Genomic DNA, 21,355 nt, shown 5'->3' on the forward strand with positions numbered 1-21,355 from the left:
TTCTTTCTCTCATTTGAGTGACGTGTGATACTCCAAGCATAGCTCTTTCAATTTCTCTTTGGGAGATGCAATTAGTGTTCTCATCCTGTTTTCGTAGGGCCCAGTTCTCTGAGATGTGTGTTAATGCAGGAAGAACAGTGGAATTGAAGAGATGTGCCTGGATCTGGAGGTTCTTCGTCCTCTTAGCTATTTCTTCGATGCTCTTGAAGGCGTTCCAAGTTGCTCTCTTCCACCTGCGCAACTCAGATGCCAGGTCATTCATCATTTGAGTTCTCAACCTAGGTACACATAACTTGCATTTGGAGATCTTCGTTCCATTGAGAACGAATGGAATGTCAGGAATGAGACTTTTTCTCATAAACATTGTCTTCATGAGATTCAGCTGTAGTTCGACCTTTCCACGCTCACGGTCGAAGTCGGTCAGCATTTGTGCCACTTGGCTAATGTTTGGTGTTGTTAGGAATGATGTCATCAGTGAAGCGGAGGTGGTGTAGTTGCTGACCATCTATCTTCACTCCCATTCCTTCCCATTCCAGTCTTTGCATGACATTCTTGAAGGTGGCTCTGAAGAGTTTCAGTGAAATAGTATCACCCTGCCAAACCCCACTCTTGACATGGATGATCACTTCCTTGTAGAATGGTGAGATCCTGGTAGTGAATCCATCATACAGCTCACAGAGGATCCTGATGTAATGAGTTTGAACGCCCTGTTTGGCTAGGGCTTTGATGACCACTTCAGTCTCAACAGAATCAAAGGCCTTCTTTGAATCAATGAATGTTAGACAGAGCGGCATCTTGAACTCCCGAGAAACCTCAATGAGCTTGCTTACTGTGTGGGAATGGTCGATAGTGCTGAATCCTTTTCAGAACCCTGTTTGCTCGCATGGTTGTCCTTCATCTAGTGTTCTGCCAATCCTATTCAGGATGACTCAAGTGAACAGCTTGTAGATGACAGACAACAGGCAAATCAGGCGATAGTTGCCAATGTTGTGGATGTCTCCCTTCTTGTGTAGTAGAACAGTCCTGCTGGTTTTCCATTGGGATGGAAACTTGCATTCAGACAGGTAGCCAGTGTATTGATGAGTACTGATGGCAGGTTCTTCAGGTGTTCTGGTCTGACCTTATCTGGGCCAGGTGCTGTTCGCTTCTTTACCGATGAAATGGCGTGTCGGATTTCAGAAGGAAGAATGTTGGGAACGACATATCCATTCTGTGGAATTTGGTATGTGGGCAGGTGGACGTGGCTATCGAAGAGATCTGAGTAGAAGTCATGGATAATCTTCTCCATTGCCCTTCTGGAAGATGTGATGGATCCATCAGGACATTGGAGGGCAGTCATCTTGGTCTTGTAGTTGGTCAAGGACAGGCGGGCATTGCAAATGCTTTTCCCGGCTTCTGCTGCATTGGCCAGCATTGCTGCTCTTCTCTCTTTGAGATCTTCCTTTATCGCTTCTCTGTACTGCTTTGCAAAGTCAGACGTTCGCTAGCTATTGCCTGAGGCTTGCACCAAGCCACATTGGCAAATGAGCTCGAGAGTTTTTGAAGACAGCTGTCTTTTTGTGGCTATCTCTCTCTCTCTCTCTCGGCGTTCCTTGCACAATCATGGAGGTGTTGAACCAGTCGATCGTATTCTTCGTCAGTGTTATCAATGACGGCATCTTCCCATGTTGCTGCAGTAGTGGCAAAGAGCTCCCAGTTGGTGATCGTTCTGGAGTTCTCTCTTAAACTTTGCAGCCTTTTCTCCCCGCTCTGTGAAGTAGAATTTTGCACAAAGGAGACGGTGGTTCGATCCCGTTTGAAATTTTGGGACAACAGTGACATCGGTCAGACAAAACCAGGCAGCTCCTCAAGCAGGTGGGGGCATGGCAGAGGCAGAACCTGGGGACCCAGATGAGCACCGGGTGGCCTAAGACCCTGGGCCTGGGGACAGGCCTCAGGCATGCTCAGTGGGGCTTGGGCTTGGGCCACAGACATGGGGGTGGGCAGGGGTTCTGGGGACCCCAGCTGGGAGCCTGTGTCGTGGTCCAGCCTCCAGTACACTTGGCACAGAGGCAGGTCATTAACTTCGCCAACACTCGAGCTGGACGAGTAAAACTCCTCCTCCAGCTCCTACAGGTCCACCGACACCTCGTCCCACAGGCTGATGAGCTTCTGGTCACAGTCCTCCTGTAGCACTACAGCTGCTGGTTACACTGTTGCACGTTGAGGATGAGGAACTGCTTGAGGTCGGACACAAGCTTCATCAGGGACTCTCCGGCTTGGACGATGTTGGCGGCCCACACATGCATCTCGTAGTGGTCCTTCTCTCCCTGGGTAGCCCTGGACACCTGCGTCTCATCCTCGATCTTGGCGGTCTTGATGATCTTGGTGAAGTTGTCCATGAAGGACTTGTCGTCATCCCTGAGGCGCTTGGTGTATGACTGCAGCAGCGTCGCCTTGCTCTGCGGCAGCACTTGCTGCTGGGCCATGTCCCGCCGCGCTGGCCCCCAGGGCCACGAGAAGAGGCGCCCGGCCTGTGGCCCAGAGTTTCTTCTAATGAGATACTAAGGTGCCTGAAGTTCAAGGAGTAAGAAATAGAGACAGGAGAGATAGTACAGCAGGTGTGGTACTTGCCTTGCACACAGCCAACCCGGGGTTCAATCCCCAGCATCCCATATGGTACCTGGAACACCACCAGGAGCGAAAACAATGTACTGTATCTGGGTGGGCAAACATGGAAATACCTTCAAGATACATGGTCCTATGAGAAAAAAGATGTTGCAAAACATGTGCAGTTTGACCACAACCACGTAAAGAAGAAAAAGCAAGGCTGGAGAGATAGTACAACAGGTAAGGTGCTGGCCTAGTAAGTGAATGTGACTGTGACTCTGGTTCTAATCTCAGCAACGCCCATGGTGAGTCCAAAGTCAGGGATAACCCCTGAGCATTGCCAGGTGTATCCAAAAAAAGGAATAAGAAATAGAGATTGTTGTTTTTATTTTATGCCACATCCAGTGGTGTGGCTCAGGTCTTACTCCTGGCTTTGCACTTAGGGATAACTCCTAGTGGGCTAAGAGGACCTTATGGGGGGGGCTGGGATTCGAACCAGGGTACATCACATGCAAGGCAAGTGCCTTACCTTATGTATTATTCCTCAGGCCCCCAAAAATAGAGTTTTAGTACATTGTTTCAGTTTGCAAAGTGACAGAAAATATGAAAAATATAAATGCATTTTTAGGGGCTGGAGCTTGTACTACAGCAGGTAGGGTGTTTGCCTTCCACATGGCCAATGTGGCCAACTTTGACACAATCTCCAGCATCCCATACAGCCCCCTGAGCACCACCAGGAGTAATTCCCTAGTGCAAAGCCCTAAGCATCGCTGGGTGTGGCCCCCAAACAATAGGAACAACAATAACAATAATAATAATAAAATAAAAATACCATTTGCAAACAAAATAAATTTGCTTGCAAAATTTGGGAAAACAATAGATACAGAATTATGAGGAGAACGTAGTTAAACCCTTGTTTTCTTGGGACTGCAGAGAGAAGACAGCCGGTAAGGTGCTTGTCTTGCACATGCTAACCCTGGTTTGATCCCAGCACTGTGTATGATGCCCAGGGAACCTCCAGGAGTGATCCCTAAGCAAAAAGTTAGGAGTAAGCCCTGAGCACAGCTGGGTGTGGCCCTCAGACCAAAAAATAAATAAATAAATGTAATTATGAAATCAATCAACCCTTGTTGTCCATGGCAAATATTGCGAAGTCAAGGAAACAAAGAGAAGAGGACTGTAGCTCATACTTGGCATGCAGGAAGTCCAGTTTGACCCCTGACACTGCATATTACCTGACCTCCCCCCCACACACACACACCTTTCCAGGTACAGCATCACCAGGAACAGCTCCCAAGCACAGTTAGGTGGGGCCCACTGCCCCACAAAAAGACCTAAGTCAGCTGCTCAGTTTGGGATGTAAACTATGAGGACTGAGTGGGAGACTCTTGCTTTTCATTATAAACCCTTCTTAGCTAGTCAGTTTAGAACCATAGATTTCTATGTATATATGCACATGTGTACACACACACACACACACACCACCACCACCACCACCACCACCACCACCACCACCACCACACCACTGGGATCCATTCTAAGCTTCAAGTCCAGCAGCGGGCCAAATGCTCAGAGGACAGTTCAGAGCTGCATAGCAGAGGGAGTAAACATCCTTCCGGTAGGTGTGGGGGCTGCGTGGTGGCTGGAGTGTCACATCCCTAATGAACATGCCGGAAGCCGGGGGGCATGGAGGAGCTTTTCACCAGAGTGGATGGCAAAAGCTCGTTTCCTTTCCGTGACAGCTGTTGGGCAAAGCCGTTGATAAAGGGCTGAGGTTCCTGGGGGACGGAGGGTCTATCCCAGCGGGATGGAGTTAATCCCACAGATTCCCAAACAACTCCATGCTCATTATTATGTATTTTGTTTACTCAGCCCACCTTTCCAATTACCACTCAGAAGGTGCAAATCCTCCTCCCTGCCTTATCAGCCTGCTCTGGAGATTAGAGGGCAGAGTAATGACCCTCATCAAGACTCCTCCCTCCGCCCTGTGCTCCCCTCCACTGCTCACAACTCTAGTTCCAAATGATGCACTCATTACCTGCTGCCTCGAAAATGTGACCTGCTGCTGGCCTTTAAGAATTTTCCACTAGCACAGGACGTGAGCCATAGCACAGTGGGAAGGGCACTTGCCTTGCTTGTGGCCAGATTCAATCCTGAGCATCCCCTATGGTCCCCCAAGCATGCCAGGAGATTCATGAGTGCAGAGTGGGAACCAACACAGGAGCACTGCTGGGTGTTTCTTAAAGCGAACAACAACATTTCCCCCAGGAACTTGGTCTTATACTAAGTTCCTCCCCAGCTGGAAAATTTCTATTTCTTTCCTTTTTATTTCCAAACAAACAAACAAACACACACACAAAAATAGAATTTTCTGTTAAGGATCAGGGAGATAGTACAGTGAGCAGGGTACTTGTCTTGTTGGAACATGGTCAACACTGACCCCCCTCCTGAGCCCCTCCAGGAATGATCCCTGAGCAGAGCAAGGAGTAGACCCTGAGCACTGTCAGGTGTGGTCCCAAAACAAAACAAAATAATACAGCAGGTAGGGCGTTTGCCTTGCATGTGGCCGACCCGGGTTCAATTCCTCCGGCCCTCTTGGAGAGCCCAGCAAGCTACCGAGAGTATCCTGCCCGCACGGCAGAGCCTGGCAAGCTTCCTGTGGCGTATTCGATATGCCAAAAACAGTAACAAGTCTCACAGTGGAGATGTTACTGGTGCCCGCTCAAGCAAATCCATGAACAACGGAGGGACAGTGCTACAGTGCTGCCCTGTCAGTGAGAATTGCTCTCTTCCAGGAAATCCCCACCATGGCCCGAAGGGAAGGAGGAAAGGTGCCTGCCACCTGCCGGCTCTTCTCTAGACCTTCCAGAAAACAAAGCACTGTTTCTTGGGCACCTACATGTGGGCATAGAAGGCAGGGGATGCTGTGATTGTGGTGGGGGTGGGCGCTGTAAGAGAAGGAAGCTATAGATGTTCCCTTGGCAGAACTGGAGGAGTCTGGGCATCGCCAGCACGCTGTGACTACTGGTGGCAACAGACAAGCCAAAGGACAAGATTGTCACCAAGAGCACAGCGCACACCAAGTCTAAGTCTTTGCTGAGTCGAGAGAGCTGTCCTGGAATGTGTGTGTGTGTGTGTGTGTGTGTGTGTGTGTGTGTGTGTGTGTGTGAGAGAGAGAGAGAGAGAGAGAGAGAGAGAGAGAATGAGTGTGTATGGACAAGAGTGTATGTGTGTAAAAGAGAACGTGTTTATGTGTGAGACTTTGTGTGTATCTCTCCCCCCTCCCCAAACTCAAAAAGGAATGTCAGGAAAGAGTGCCATCCATTTGTGTTTTCAAGGGACAGAGGACAGCCAGAGAACATGGCGGTGATACAGGGATAAAGAGAGAGACAGGGTGGTCAGGCTATCAGGGAAAGGTTTGTAGGAACCAAGTGAAATTATGTTGCTGCTTACCACAGGAAATAATTCAGAGGGAGAGGAGTGAAGCAATGAGCAAAGATTCTCATCAGGGATGTTTGGTGAGAGGCCAGGCAGCAGATGGTGGGGAGCAGTGGGGTTGGTGGGGAGCAGTGGGATTTGTGGAGCAGGCAGGCTGGGGGCTCTCAGGCAGGGGGCTGGGGGCTCTCCAGCAGGTGGGTGGGGGCTCGAGGTTGGGCAGGCTTCTGGGAGGAGCCTCTGCACGGGCAGGAGGAGACAGTGTCTGTGGTCGGTCATCCCGGGCCCTCCTGTCTCCCTGTCAGGGTTCTAGAAAGTGAAAATGCAATGCTCAGCGAGGTTAAGCTGTGCCAAAAACCTGACAATGTTTTGCAGGAGGGACCAGGGGAGCAAAGCAGCCATCTAAAGGAAAACAGTCACCAAAACATTAACTTAGCATGAACAAAACTAAACCTAGTTGGCACATCACATGAGCATTCAGAGAGAAGGGGGAAAAAAAAAACATTCTGTGGGGCTGGAGCGATAGTACAGTGCGTAGGGCATTTGCCTTGCACACGGTCGACCCGGGTTTGATCCCCAGCATCCCGTATGGTCCCCTGAGCAGAACTAGGAGTAATTCCTGAGTACAGACCAGGAGTAAGCCCTGTGCATTGCCGGGTGTGACCCTCCCCCCCCCACCCCCCCACCCCCCCCCCGCTTAAAAAAAAAGGGGGGAAAAATTTCATTCTGTCTTCCAGCTCTTAAGCACCAATTTTCAGGGGAAACTTGTTTCTGCTTTCTCTCCTTGTTTCTTTCCTCTCGTCACAGAAGTGTGGAAGCTGAGGAATCATCTGGAACAGCGGGTGTGTCTAGCATTCTCTCCCCTTGGTCAGCTGTTGCCCCCCTGTTTGCCCCCCTGCTCAGCCCTGCCTGCAAGCAGCTTTAGCATGCATGCGCTGTGCTCCCAGGAAACCACACTATCCCTCCTTTTTGCACCTACTTCGTGCTCTCCATTGCCCTCCTTGTCCAGGGCCTGGGTTCTGCAGTGCCTCTCCCTGTTTTATCCTTGTTACCCAGCCTGACCATGCCACACAACTTGTTCATCACAGAGCAACAGTTACAAACTGCTTCCTCACTTTGGGGGCGGACTTCCCAACTCAGCCCCCATCCTCTTTCCTGGCCTCCCCTACCGCCCATTACAGCCCAGTCACCTGGGCTGTTTGTAGCACCCAGCCCTGGGCTTCCTGCAACATTGTAAAACCTGAAACAAACTCGCCCATCAGCTGCATGGACCTCATAACTGGAGCACGAGATTTGATGAGGAAAGTCCAGGTTCAGTCCAGGTTGTAATCTCAGCACAGCATAATTGCCCTCTGCCTGTCCCCTCGCCCCCAATAGCACTATCCCACCACTAAGCAGCACCAGGTGTGGCCCCAAATCCCCAAAACAAAACACGAACCTGGTATGGACTTTTCCCACGAAAGGTGGTCTGCGGGTCACCAGCTTTGTAAGCAGACCCCTTTCAGGTCAGCAGAGGGCATTTTTGCTGCTTCTCAGTCTCAATTGGCCCCACAGACAGCCAGACCCGACTCACTCTGCCGACTGCCCCCCCCAGATCCACAGTCCCAGGGGACCCCTGCTTGTCCACTCCACATGACAAAGGGCAGCTGTCCTCCCTCTTGACTAATGAGTCCCTTCCAAACCCTCCCAATCCACATTCACCTTCTTTGGGCAGCTGACTAATTGCTCAATTATTTTATTCTCCCCTCCACCCCCCACCCCTGCAAAAAACTCTGCAGTTGGCCTGGAATCCACATTTCAGACCAGAGGCCTGGGTGGGGGAAGCCTTTGTCTGGGGGATTTGCCCTCGCCCTGCTTCCCCACCCCCACGCCCTCACCCAGGCTGAGCTCATGGGTGATGCCCTGCCCGCCCGTCCTGCCCACCCGAGAGGGGCACAGAGTGGAGGTCAGGCTGGGAAACTCCGCCTAGATGCAGGCATCCCTCATAACACTATGAGCTTTCGAGATGGTGACTCTTCTGGACCTCAGTTTGTTTAGCCCTAAAATGTGGGGGGCAGGAGAGGCCATTTCGGCTCTTGGTTCTCTAATCTCTGGGGCAGCAGGGGAAGGAGCAGGGACCTGGCTGGACAAACCCAGGGACCTGCCAAATGCTTCCCACTTATGGCGGGTCCCCCAAGATAAGGCAAGTCTCTCGGTCTCCCTCCCACTCTTAGACCACCTGGTCCCATTCCAAGAGCACCAGGCCACGGGCAGACAGGGAGTCCGTCAGAGCTGGGTACTAGCTGGGCTGTATCCCCTGAGGTCTCAGCACCCGACAACAGTGAGACCCTCGGGGCTGGCCCAGGTCAGCAGAGCAGGAGTTTCTGCCATATTCGGCTCCTCGATGGTGATTTCACTTCATCTTAGTTTGATTCATAGAAGGGGCATCTGACCTCCTGGGTCATTCCAGAGGTCCTCAGCCTCTCGTGAGCCCCTCATGTGGCCACATCAGGGAGCAGTGGCACCAGATAACAGCAGGTCCTTGCAGAACCAGCACTGGGCAAAGGGCTTCATTGTGTGCTTTCAACCCCTATGATCTAGGTGTCACGGGTGAGCGGCAGTGGAGGCAGGGGGGCGGCAGGCAGGGCGGCGTGGGTGTGATATCCTGGCACCACTCAGCCTTGATAAGCCACAGAGCTTCCTGTCACCCGCCACGGGGTGGTGGCTATTGCATATTTATGGAACACCATCCCCACACAGCTTCTGGGGACCAAGGATCACAGATCTTCTGCACCTTTTGGCCCAACTTAAGGCCCAAATGTTTGCATCAGGGAAGTCCTTTGCTGGCTAATCGCCTGCAGGGAAAGGCAACAGCTACTGCTGTGGAGAAGGCTGAGCCCAAGGCAGGAGCGGGAGAGGCCTGAGGGGGCCCACACGTCAGGGTACCCCGGTGATGTGACGCGCTCCAAGGGACCTGAGAGGCAGTAGAGGTGAGAGAGGAGAGGAGCAGGCTCCCGGGAAGCAGCTGAGGTCCCCACCCTTTCTGTCCACCTGTCAAGGTTCTCGCCTATTCTCTTGCACAGCCTAAGGAGGTCTGGAACTGAACCCTTGCCCCCTCTTCCCCGAACACCCCCAGCTCTGGCACTTCCTAGCCCTCGCACCTAAGGACATCTCAGCAAACACTTTTCCGCCTCCATTTCTTCATCTCTGAAGTGGAGCAAGTTGTTGTGATGATATGAACTTCTCAGTGCCAGCAGCCACCGGCACTCTTAGTGCATCATAGGCTGGAGAGGTGGTAGAGCAATGGGGTTCTCGCCTTACATGCAGCCAACCTGGGTTCGATTCCCCAAGCACCGCCAAGAGTGATTCCTGGGTGTGGAGCCAGGAGTAAGCCCTGAGCATCACTGGATGTGTGTGTGTCCCCGTGTGTCCCCCCCACCCCCCGCCAGCCTCTGCAATAAAAGAAAAAAAAGTTGCAGTCATTCCTTTCCTTTGGCAAATTCCCAGCCTCTCTCACCCCAACCCCGTTAGATGCCCAGTGAGGCACGTGATGTGCAGCTCCTGTGCTCCCTGTGCTCTTGTCCTGGGGAAATTCTACCTGTGGAGAGAGAGAGTATGTATGTGTGTGGCATGAGGCAGGAGCTGACCTAAGATCCCTGACAATGACAACCATACCCAGAGTGGAGTCCAGAGTGGAATCTGTTCGGGAGGAGCAGGGGGGTGACAGGGCCTTTGGCCTTCCTCATCCTCTCCACCCTGATTGGGAAGTGAGGCTGCTGCAGATAGGGGCCATGGCGGGTCCCTACATGCTCACGCCTGGGTGCCAGGCACAGCCTGGGGATGACATTGCTTCTGGAGCCCTGGTTTCTTCCTCAAGCTGCATTTGGACTTGGCACCTGGAGGATAGGCTGATGCGGTCTCCTTGAGCTGCTGTGGAAAATGTTCTGTGTTTTGAACAGGGCCTTACTCAGAGGCATACCCCTCCCCCCAGAAATGGCTATTCTCGAGATGGCCAATTTTGGAAATTCTCCCCTGGAAATCAATGACAGGTGATCCCCACGGATGCATTGTGACCCAATCTCTCCATCCTCACGCTGATGTACTGAGCCTTCTCAAGAGTTCTCTGGGCAATTTCTACCCGCTCCTCACCCACTGTAATCTCCCCATCTAGAAGAGGAGGAAACTGAGATACTAGGAAAAAATAGTTGGCAGGTCCAATAAGATGGCAGGTGTGAACGCAGCCACCCTATGACATGCACTTGAAGACACAGTGGGGACTCCCTCACCCGCCAGGAGCCCAGGGAAACAGTTTGGCAGGTTTTCCAGTTGTCCCCTGACATTGGGCCTTACGTGGCTCACAATGGTGAGCTCCTGCTAACAGAAATGTGAACAGCCTCCTACCCTCAGGCCCAGCCTTCCTCTGTCCAGAGGGACTTCAGAGATGAGCCATGGGGCCCGGGCACTGTGGGGAACAGATCACAGAGGGAGAAAACAAAAGCCTGGCTCAGCATGCAGGGAACGCAGAACAGTCCCCTCCTCCCCATGAGATGAACAGACACCTGCACCCCCAAACACACACACACACACACACACACACCAGGACACAGCCCCAGACCCATCTCCGGGACCGACCTAGAGACATGGAAAAGCATTGTCAGTGCTCCCTCTCACAGACAAGGACAGTCACAGCAGGGAAATCCAGCAGGCTCTAAAGTTATAATTGCACTTCCAGACAACGGCCAGAGTCTCCCGGCCAGTGCGGCATCCAGACAGCCCCCTCCTCACTCCTAGGGCCCTGTCTGGCCGCTGACTCCCAGGAGGTCCGAGGGGTGTGTCCTCCCTCCCTTCCCCCCAGGGGCTGCTATAAAGCTGGCCCAGCCTGGCTCTCTGCCGCGCCCTCACCCCGCTGGGACCCTCGCCAGCCACCCAGGGGACTCTGCTCTGCTCCTCCTGCTCCCCAGAGCGCTGCCATGAGGCTGTGGAGGCTCTGCTGGGCCCTCTGGGCGCTGGCCAGCCCGGGGGCGCCGCTGACCGGGGAGCAGATCCTGGGCAGCCTGCTACAACAGCTGCACCTCAGCGAGGTGCCTGTCCTGGACCAGGCCGAAGTGGAGCGGCTGGTGACCCCGGCCCACGTGCGGGCCCAGTATGTGGCGCTGCTGCAGGGCAGCCACCAGGCCCACTCCCGCGGGAAAAGGTTCAGCCAGCACTTCCGAGGTGAGGACCCCTCGCTGCGCCAGGTCCTGGGGGCAGCCAAGCGGGACTGCCCATCTTGGGGGTGGCCTCTGGGGACCACACTCATGGGGTGGCAGAAGGTCTGCACCGGCCAGGGTCCCCTGTGTCATCTGCACGGACACCCCACCCCTCAGCCTGGAAGGGGCTGGGCCAGGCTGGACCCACTGCCCTTATGCCAAAGCAGAGGAGGAAGGGAGGGAGAGGTAAGGAGGGATCGTGGAAGCAGCAGTCAGTTGGGGTGGCAAGAACCAAAGAGTCAGGCTTTGTGGCTTCCACTTCACAGAACCACTAATTACCCTGCCGTGAGCCCACAGCTTCATGTCCTGTCCAGACCTGCCTGCCCCTCTGACCCCCGTCCAACCTCCGCTCACCTAGTGCCCACTCAGAACGATTTTTTTGGTTTTATTTCTGGGGTCACACCCGGCTATGCTTACCCTGACTCTGTGTTCAGGGATCATTGTGTTGGTGCTCAGGGATCCCGAGGGGGTGTCAGATATTGAAGCCAGTCAGGTGTATGAAAGGCAAGCCCTTTACCTGCCCAACGGTCTGCTCCCCCTTTCCCTTCTGTGACTAGTAAAGGACATTTCTGTGCAGAAAAAGTTGGGGTTACACTAAGATCCTGACCCTCACTGAGTTATTTGGCCTGACTTGTGTTCGGACTCTCCCTGGCTGCCAAGGGAGGAACCTGGGTCTCAGCATTTCCCTGTCGTTTGGGGGTCCCAGAGTTCACGAGGATTTGGGTAGCTGGTAGGGGGGGTGGGGAGAAAAAACAGGGGCTGTTTCTCTGCCAGTCCTTCAGCGACTCTGCCACTCGGGGCTCCCCTGGCGCCCGGGAGCCCCCTGACCCTCCCGTGTCCCCTTTCCCCGCCCTCCAGAGGTGGCAGGCAGGTTCCTGGTGTCCGAGGCCACCAGCTACCTGCTGGTGTTCGGCATGGAGCAGCGGCTGCCGCCCCACAGCGAGCTGGTGCAGGCCGTGCTGCGCCTCTTCCAGGAGCCCGCGGCCAGGCCGGCGCTGCGCAGGCACGAGCGCCTGTCCCCGCGCGCCGCCCGCGCGCGCGTCACCGTCGAGTGGCTGCACGTCCGCGCCGACGGCTCCAACCGCACCTCCCTCATCGACTCCAGGTGGGCAGGGGCGGCCCCGGGCTGCGGCCGGCGGGGGCGGGGCGGGCTGCCGGCCCGCGCGGGGCGCGACCACAGGCCGGCCCGGCCCCGTGCGTGGCCGCCCCGGCCCTGAGCCGCCCTCCGTGTGCGCGCCCCGCAGGCTGGTGTCGGTCCACGAGAGCGGCTGGAAGGCCTTCGACGTGACCGAAGCCGTGAACTTCTGGCAACAGCTGAGCCGGCCGCGGACGCCGCTGCTGCTGCAGGTGTCGGTGCAGCGCGAGCACCTGGGCCCGCAGGCGTCGGGCGCGCACAAGCTGGTCCGCTTTGCTGCCCAGGGCCAGGGCGCGTCGGGCCAGGCCGAGCCGCAGCTGGAGCTGCACACGCTGGACCTCAAAGACTACGGGTAGGCGCCGCCTGGCGGGAGGCGAGTACCTTGAGTCCACGACCTAGGGACTGGTTGGGGATGTGGACAGGTCCTCAAATGGGACCAATTCCCCACCCGGCAGCGTTCCTTATGCTACACATTGTCACTCCAATATTTAGTGAATATATCCTGGGGGTGTGGCATCGCAATTTTTTGGTTGCTATTGATAATATACATTAACTGTCACCATTTATTTCCCACTCACATGGGACTATCAGCATTAGCTGTTGCTAAGATTGAACCGTTCTCTTCTGCCAATTCGTTCATGGAACAAGTTAGCGTTCTGGGGAAGACTGGGTGGCTCTGAGGCCCCTGGAATCCGACAGGTAGGCGCCCTCTCGCTCTGCCTTCCATTGGCTGCAGAGTCTCAGGGGCCAGGGAACCCTTAGGTTTCCCCGTCTTGATGTATAATCAATTCCTGGCATGCACTGCAGGTCTCATCAGAGATAATATAAACAAAGTACCTCACTAAATACCTGGCACATAGGAGCCTGTAATAAATATTGGTTAATTATTTGTGATTTAGACGGGGTTTCCCTCCATTCATCATGTGTCATAGATGTGCAGCGTTTTTTTTTTTTCTTTTTGGGTCACACCTGGCGATGCACAGGGGTTACTCCTGGCTCTGCACTCAGGAGTTACTCCTAGTGGTGCTCAGGGGACCATATGGGATGCTGGGAATTGAACCCGGGTCGGCCGCGTGCAAGGCAAACGCCCTCCCCACTGTGCTATCTCTCCAGCCCCAATGTGCCGCTTTTTTACTTTGGGGCCACACCCAGTGGTGCTAGGGACTTTTACTGCTCTGTGCTTGGAGACTGTAAGGTGCCAGCAATCCACCTTTGCCTCCCATCCTGCTTCTAGAATGTAGGAGATGTGGGTCCTAAATCTCCCTCCAGATGACTCTCAACATATCCCTGACCACAGACCTCCCAGCTGACCTTGGACCCCACTTCTCTTTGTCTCCACAGGGCCAAGGGCAACTGTGACCCCGAGGTGCCTGAGAGTGGGGGCACCCAGCGCTGCTGCCGCCAGGAGATGTACATTGACCTGCAGGGGCTGAAGTGGGCCGAGAATTGGGTCCTGGAGCCTCCTGGCTTCCTGGCCTATGAGTGCGTGGGCACCTGCCTGCAGCCCCCGGACCCCCTGACCTTCAAGTGGCCATTTCTGGGGCCCCGACAATGTATAGCCTCCGAGACAACCTCCCTGCCCATGATTGTGAGCACCAAGGAGGGGGGCCAGCTCCAGCCCCGGGTGGTCAGCCTGCCCAACATGAGGGTGCAGAAGTGCAGCTGTGCCTCGGACGGGGCACCTGTGCCCAGGAGGCTGGAGCCGTAGGCTTGGGGGGCAGCTGACACCCCTGTCTACACTCAAACACCAAACAAGCTTAGTGTAGATCTTAAATTTCTACCTAGCACATAGCCCTCCCCGACGAGTGTCCCTTGTCCTTTCCCATCATTGCTGCGTTGCTTCATTTTATTCTCCCCCACCCACCCCTTCCTACCCCTGCCTTCAAGCACTTACAGTGAGGCGGCTGGGAGCATTGTGCTCCAGCCAGTGCTCCCAGCCTGCAGCCAGGCCGAACTCTCAGCTGGGGGTTTCTGTTTGCTGGCAAATTCTCCGCACAGTCCTGTATAGCACCTCCCTGTGATAAAAACCGGGGACAGAGACTGACTCTAGCACGGGACGAATTCAAACCACACTAACATCCTTGTTTCCCTTAGTGAGGGAGGAGGCCTAAAAAAGAATCCTGCAACCAGACTCCTATCTAGCATAGTAGATTTTTTAAAAAAGAAAGAAAAAAAGGATATCAATTCCCTCATCAAATGGTCTATTCTGAACTTCTACAAACATCCCCAGTCCCCTTTTCTCTGAGAAAGAGCTCTGAACGAGGAGGGAGATCAGGATTAGGAGACGTTGGGTTTCAGAGGATCACAAATCCTGATCCTCTAAGGCCAGAGAGATAGTACAGTAGGTAGCGGCTAACGTGGCTCAACCACACGTTCAAGCCCTGCCAGGAGCTCAGGGGTGACTGCTGAGCTAGGAGTAAGCCTTGAGTACATCTGGGTGTAACCCCCCCCCAAAAAAGCAAATCCTGACCCCAAACAAATGCCAAGACCCGTGGGTCACCCTTTTCCTCCTAAATAGACGCTGGAATTCAGCTCTACAACTGCATTTCCCTGGGGACCAGCCAGTCTCCCCCTCACCTGCCCCTCATTCAGCGCCCCAGTGTCAACCACATAGACGTAAGCTATTTTGCCACTGATTTATAGAACACATGAGTAACATGTACTAACATGGTTTCTGTTTTAATTAGAAAATAAATGTAGACAACCTCTTTGAATAAAGTGCAGTTTCATTCTGTATTCCTGTAATTCTTTTACGTGGTACTCTACATAGGACAGAAGTGGGCAGCAATGGGGAATGAGAGCGATTTGGGGAAATGATCTGAAGGAGGCCAGAGACCAAGGAATCCTAACTTCCTAGAGGTGCTTAATTCTGCAACAATCAAGTTTCAATTATGTCTCCATATATAATATTTTATGCCCGATTTTTATTCTCCAAATAATATTGCAAGCAATGATTCCTACTCCACCTCTTAGAAAGCACTTTAATCCTTGTTTAATGTGGGAGTACAGGGCTGAGACAACAGCAGCGAGGTAAGCAAACTAACACTGAAATTTTTAAATTAAAAAAATTTTATTTATTATTAATATTTTTTTCTTTTTGGGGTCACACCCGGCGATGCTCAGGGGTTACTCCTGGCTTTGTACTCAGAAATTATTCCTGGCTGTGCTCGGGGGACCATATGGGATGCTGGAAATTGAACTCAGGCCAGCCGTGTGCTAGGCAAACACCCTACCCACTGTGCTATTGCTCCAGCCCCTTATTATTAATTTTTTTAATTGAATCACAGTGAAATACACAGTTACAAGGCTGCTTATTATTGGGTTACATTGAAGTTTTTTTTTTTTTTAGACCTTTGTTCCCACATATAGTGCACAGAGGTTGTTTGCAGTGTTGCTCAGAGGAACCATGCAGTGCCAGAAGTCAAACTATTACCCAAACTATTGATCACTCAGCTTGTTGAGCTCTTAAGCTGGCCCATTGATTAAGCATTCACTATAACCCAGGGAGCTGGTTAGGCTTATCACATATTCATACATATCACTTAATTCTTAAAACAATTCCTAGAAGGAGTTATTATTTTTCCCACTTTTTTTTTACTTTTTTTACTTTTTGAGTCACACCCAGTGATGCTTAGGAGTTTCTCCATGCTCTGCATTCAGGAATCACTCCTGGTAGTTCTCAGGGGACCATATGGGATGCCAGGGATTGGACCCAGGTCAGCTGCACTCAAGGCAAATGCCCTCTCTGCTGGATATCGCTCTAGCCCCTGTTCCCAATTTTTTTTTTTTTTTTTGCTTTTTGGGTCACACCCGGCAATGCACAGGGGTTACTCCTGGCTCTGCACTCGGGAGTTACTCCTGGCGGTGCTCAGGGGAGCATATGGAATGCTGGGAATCAAACCCGCGTCGGCCGCGTGCAAGGCAAACGCCCTACCCACTGTGCTATCGCTATCTCTCCAGCCCCCCTGTTCCCTATTTTTAAAAGGTTGAAATGATAAGGCTAGGTGATCACCCTAAGGGCTGGTGCACCTGCTTTACACACAGAGGTCCTGAATTTAATCCTCAGCACTGCATGGCCCTCAAGCACCTATTGGTGGAGATCCGGTGGCTCCCAGCACTGCCAGACCAGAACACTGAATGGTCCGACTCACGCAGCTGGGCTGAGTATTGCCAGAATTGCCCCCAGTGGCACTTCTGGGGAACCTCTTCTATAAAGGAAGGATTTAAAGCAGAGGCAATTTTAACCACCCATCCCGTGGGTTATTCACTCCTTCCCATCCCACAGCACAGGAAGCTTGCTTGTGCAGATGCTGGCATTAGGCTAACTGTCACTGGGCATGGAGGCAGAGAGATCGTACAAAAGGTTAAGTCCCTTGCCTTATATGCTGTTGGCTCAGGTCCAATGACTGGCCACCACATGTGGTTCCCTGAGCACTGACAGGAGTAGCTCCTGAGCAGAGAGCCAGGAATAGCCCCTGCACAACACTGGGTATGACCCCCAACCCTCCCCTCCCCTTAAAAAATGTCATTTATAAGTTACTCCATTCCCTTACATTTACCTTTCCCAGTCAGCTTCATCTCCTTATATCTGAAATTCATAGATGCTTTATTTTTACCCCCAATGCTGTCAACTTCCACTGGATAGTGGAAGGACAAATGAAGCAGGTCAATGAACTGTCAGGTTTTGTGGCCATGGTGAGAGTATTGTTGGAGGTAGAGGGAGAGGGTTTGTCTCTTACTTGTTAATGGCTAGCTCATCTCCGTATGGCATTAAATGAATGAATGGTATCTTTCCCCTTGGGTGTTGTGAGTACCAGGACTTACGGCTGCTCTCTCCACAGAGGGCTATCATTATCATTGAAGGAATACTACTGTAACTCTGTCCCCTGGCTTTTTTGCTTTGGGGCCACTCCTGTGCTCAAGGATCACTCTGGTGGGGCTTGAGTTTCATAGGGGGTACCTAGGATCAAACCTGGACCTGCTGAGTGTAAGGCAAGTACCTTACCCACTGCACTATCACTCCCCCACCAATCCCACTTGTGGCTTTAAAAGATGTGTAGATTCCCAACCAGCAAGAGGATGGTCCTGCTTGCATCGTGCCCTGTGAGCAGAAAAAATGTCCAAGGTTTTCAAACACAATGTAAAGAGAGGCTAATGAGCACAGAAAAAGGATGTGATAGAAAATTCATCAAATATATCTAGGGCCTAACACTTGGCACCTGAGACTGTTATATTATGGACAAAAAGGATGTTGCTAATGTCATTACAATTCAGACCTGAACATAGGGAAAGTAGCTTGGATTGTCCCTGTGAACGCAACCTAATCAATATTATATCTTGGCAGCAGAGACCTTCTCTGAGTAGAGACTGGAGAGAGGAGGTAAGAGAGGACGTAAGAATTCCCTACTGCTCATTTGAAAATGAAAGAGACTTGAGCTGGAAAATGGGAGTAGCCTCTAGAACCTGAAAAGGACCAGTGGCTGGCAGCCAGTAAGGGACAGGGACCTCAGCAATACAGCCATGTGGCACAGAATTCTTCCGACAACTTGAATGAGTCTGGAAACTGGTTCTCTCCCAGGGCCTGTGGCTCAGAGATCAGGTGACATGAAAATTTTGTCAATTGGACCTTGACCAAATCTGGTGGGCCTAGCAGGGACACTAGTTAGGCTCACAGACACTTTCAATCTACACCATAGGAGATAACTGTTTCAAGCTGTTAAACCTGTGAATTGTTGGGTTAGAGAAATAGTACAGTGGATAAGATGCTTGCCTTGGATGAAGCTGACCCAGGTTTGATCCTAGCATCACATATGGCCCCCGAATATTACCAGGAGTAATTCCTGAGTACAGAGCCAATAGTAATCCCTGAGCATTGCTGGGTGGTGTAGCCCCAAAACAAAATCTGTGAATTGTTATGGTAGCAATTAAAAAAAAATCAATGAACCATCTCATCAGAAGTATGGTTCTATTTCTTCAAGAAAATAACGTTAAAGGTATTTTGAGTTGAAAACACCCATACTCCCACTTAAAGCAAAACTCTGTGTGCACACATCTCCAGTTATTTACAGATCAACCTGTATACACACACACACACTTGTTATAAATGATCAGGATCGGGGTCTGGAGACAGTGCAGTGGGTTAAAGTGCTTGGTTTGTGCATGGCTGACCTGGGTCCAATCCCTGGCAGTTCAACCCCCATCAGGTGTGATCCCAGAGCACCGCCAGGATGGCCCAAAATCTTCTTCTTTTTTAAAGTTTAACTTTATTTTGCTTTTTGGGTCACACCTGGCGATGCACAGGGGTTACTCCTGGCTCTGCACTCAGGAGTTACTCCTAGCGGTGCTCAGGGGACCATATGGGATGCAGGGAATTGAACCTGGTGGTCATGTGCAAGGCAAACACCCTACCCACTGTGCTATCTCTCGAGCCTCCCAAAATCTTTTTTTTTTTAAAGTAGATGTTGGATAAATGATGATATTTGGAAGAATGATTAAATTGTACAGTGCATCCATATAATGCAGTTAGTCATTAATTTAAAATAATTTCTCATTTAAGTAAAATGCAGCTAGAGTGTTGCCTCATTGGGCTGAGTGTATGCTTTGTGTGCAGGAGGCCCAGCTTCAATCTCCCGCTGTGCATGGTGCTCCGAGAACAGAAAACTGCTTGGGGTAGCCCCTGAGCACTGCCATGTGTGGCCCTGAAACCAAAACTAAGTGGAGTAGTTCTGAGTATGTAATGTGGAATATTCAGAGCTACATCATTCATTTCCAGTAGTAAAAAAACTACATATGCACAGAAAATAAGAAAACGTATCCAAATATTTACAAGACACTATCCTTAGAAATATGGTTATGGTCTATTTTAGTTTTGTTTTAAACACATACCCATTGGGTGCTGGGAAGGCTACTCCAGGTTAGATGTTTCAGGGTGCTGGGGGCACCATACCATGTTGGGTGCTGGGGATCAAACCAGGAATTCCTACATGCAAAACTTGTGTTCCAGTCCTTTGGGTCATATCCTCAACCAATTCATGGGTGATTTTTTCTTTTTTTACAGTGAACTTTTGTATAGTCTAGTGGGTAGGGCCTTGCACGAGTTCAGCCCAGGTTCCATCCCTAGCACCCCATATGGTTCCCCGCGTCTACTTAGAGTAATCCCTAAGTGCAGAGCTGGGAGTTAAATCCTGAGCACGACTGGGTGTGACCCAAACAGCAGAAGGAAAAAACAACAATAAAAACAAAAAACAGTGAACTTTGTTTATTGTTTGTGTCTTGCAAACACTGAAATCTGAGGAAGTACTTGTCAGTTGATTTTATCGAAATACTTCAGTTTTCCAGCTGGATCTGGGATGATTGTTTCGCTACCAGGCTTCCACCCAGCAGGGCACACTTCTCCATGTTTGTCAGTGTATAGGAAGGCTTGAACCAAACGCAGGGTCTCATCCACCGACCTACCCACAGGAAGATCATTCAGGGTAATCTGTCTCAGAATTCCTTTGTCATCAATAATGAAGAGGCCTCTAAGAGTGTGGCCAGCATCTTCCAGATACACGCCATAGTCCTTGGAGATCTGATGGGTCAAATCTGAAAGAAGGGGAATCCTGATTGGCCCCAGACCTCCTTGTTTCCGAGGTGTATTAATCCAGGCCAAATGGGTAAACTGTGAATCAACAGAACATGCAGCAACTTCTGTATTTATTGATCTGAATTCTTCAATTCTATCACTGAAGGCGATGATTTCAGTTGGACAAACAAAAGTGAAATCTAGTGGATAGAAGAAAAAAATCAGGTACTTCCCACGATAATCAGTCAGCTTCAGCTCCTTAAACTCTCCATTTATCACAGCTATTCCTTCCCAATAGGGTGCTGGCTTGGAAACTGCAATACTGTCGGTCAACTCCTCACTTTCTACTGGGCTGTAGACAGGAGTCCGCTGTCGATGTATTTCTCGTTGCTCCCATTCTTCTCCTTCCCTGGCCTCCTGTTCCACCAGTAGGGGAAATGGGACCCTGGGGTTTCGCGGCTGAGTTCCAGGGATTCTACCCAGACCTTTGGTCCTAGGTCGGCTTCGGTGTTCCATGTTGACTGTTGGACAAATAGCCACGAAGTCTAGGCCCCGAACTGAACTTCTCTATTGGGGAACTGAGAAAGAAAGATTAGTATGGGAACTATTTCATTATTCCACTCCTCTGGACTGAGCATAGGTGCTCTAGTGGGTAGCTGTCCACCAAATGGGACCCAGTGATCCTCCTTCCACTGGAGGAAATGGTCAGGTTCAAGTTCCCAGGCACTATTCCCAATGGGTGATCTTTGACTTGGAAAATTTTTGTAGTTTCCAAAATACCCTCTAGGGGCCAGAATGATAGCACAGTGTGTAGGGGATTTGCCTTGCATGTAGCCAACCTGGGTTTGATCCCTGGCACCCCATATGGTCCCTTGAGCCCTGCCAGGAGTGACCCTTGAGTGCAGAGCCAGGAGTAAACCCTAAGCACCACTGGGTGTAAGTCCCACCCTGCCCCCCAATCCTCCAATGTATATTACTTTCCAATATATATATTAGCTTCTAAACAGAAAAGGTGATTTTTATGATAAAAAAGCCCAACCTTTTAAAAATATCCCTGAGGGAAGGGTATCCAAATTAGTGCCTTATTCGTGCAAGGCTCAGCCCTATAAGCCTCTTTTTTGTTTGTTTTTGGGCCACCTCCAAGGTTGACTCCTAGCTCTGTGCTCAGGGATCACTCCTGAAGGGCTCAGGGGAACATGTAGGATACCTGTGAGTCGAAGAGCAAGCAAGCACCCTATTGTAAAGCTACCCACTGTACCCACTGTATGGCTACCCACTGTACCAATTGTTTGGCCACCCACTGTACCCATTGCATGGCTACCCACTGTACCAATTGTTTGGCTACCCACTGTACCCATTGTAGGGCGACCCATTGTACCTATTAGTATGGCGACCCATTGTACC

The 21,355-nt window shown here is 51.4% G+C and overlaps 2 protein-coding genes and 1 pseudogene across 2 annotated transcripts; 1 reads left to right on the forward strand and 2 right to left on the reverse strand.

The window, feature by feature from the left end:
- Nucleotides 1–1,824: 1,824 nt before the first annotated feature.
- LOC130016331 (mediator of RNA polymerase II transcription subunit 22-like) lies at nucleotides 1,825–2,474 on the reverse strand (annotated as a pseudogene).
- Nucleotides 2,475–10,973: 8,499 nt separating this feature from the next.
- Nucleotides 10,974–14,095, forward strand: LOC130045669 (left-right determination factor 1-like). Its single transcript, XM_056138503.1, has 4 exons — nucleotides 10,974–11,217; nucleotides 12,111–12,357; nucleotides 12,497–12,739; nucleotides 13,729–14,095. The coding sequence occupies exons 1-4, from the start codon at nucleotides 10,974–10,976 to the stop codon at nucleotides 14,093–14,095; spliced, it is 1,101 nt and encodes a 366-aa protein (XP_055994478.1).
- Nucleotides 14,096–19,686: 5,591 nt separating this feature from the next.
- LOC130016338 (peroxiredoxin-4-like) lies at nucleotides 19,687–20,467 on the reverse strand. The gene has a single exon (XM_056107011.1). It carries the CDS (start codon nucleotides 20,465–20,467, stop codon nucleotides 19,691–19,693), a length of 777 nt encoding a protein of 258 aa, XP_055962986.1. The 3' UTR covers nucleotides 19,687–19,690.
- Between the last annotated feature and the right edge of the window lie 888 nt (nucleotides 20,468–21,355).

Source organism: Sorex fumeus, unplaced genomic scaffold (assembly GCF_029834395.1).
Source record: "Sorex fumeus unplaced genomic scaffold, SorFum_2.1 ptg000007l, whole genome shotgun sequence".
In the NCBI taxonomy this organism is placed as follows: domain Eukaryota; kingdom Metazoa; phylum Chordata; class Mammalia; order Eulipotyphla; family Soricidae; genus Sorex; species Sorex fumeus.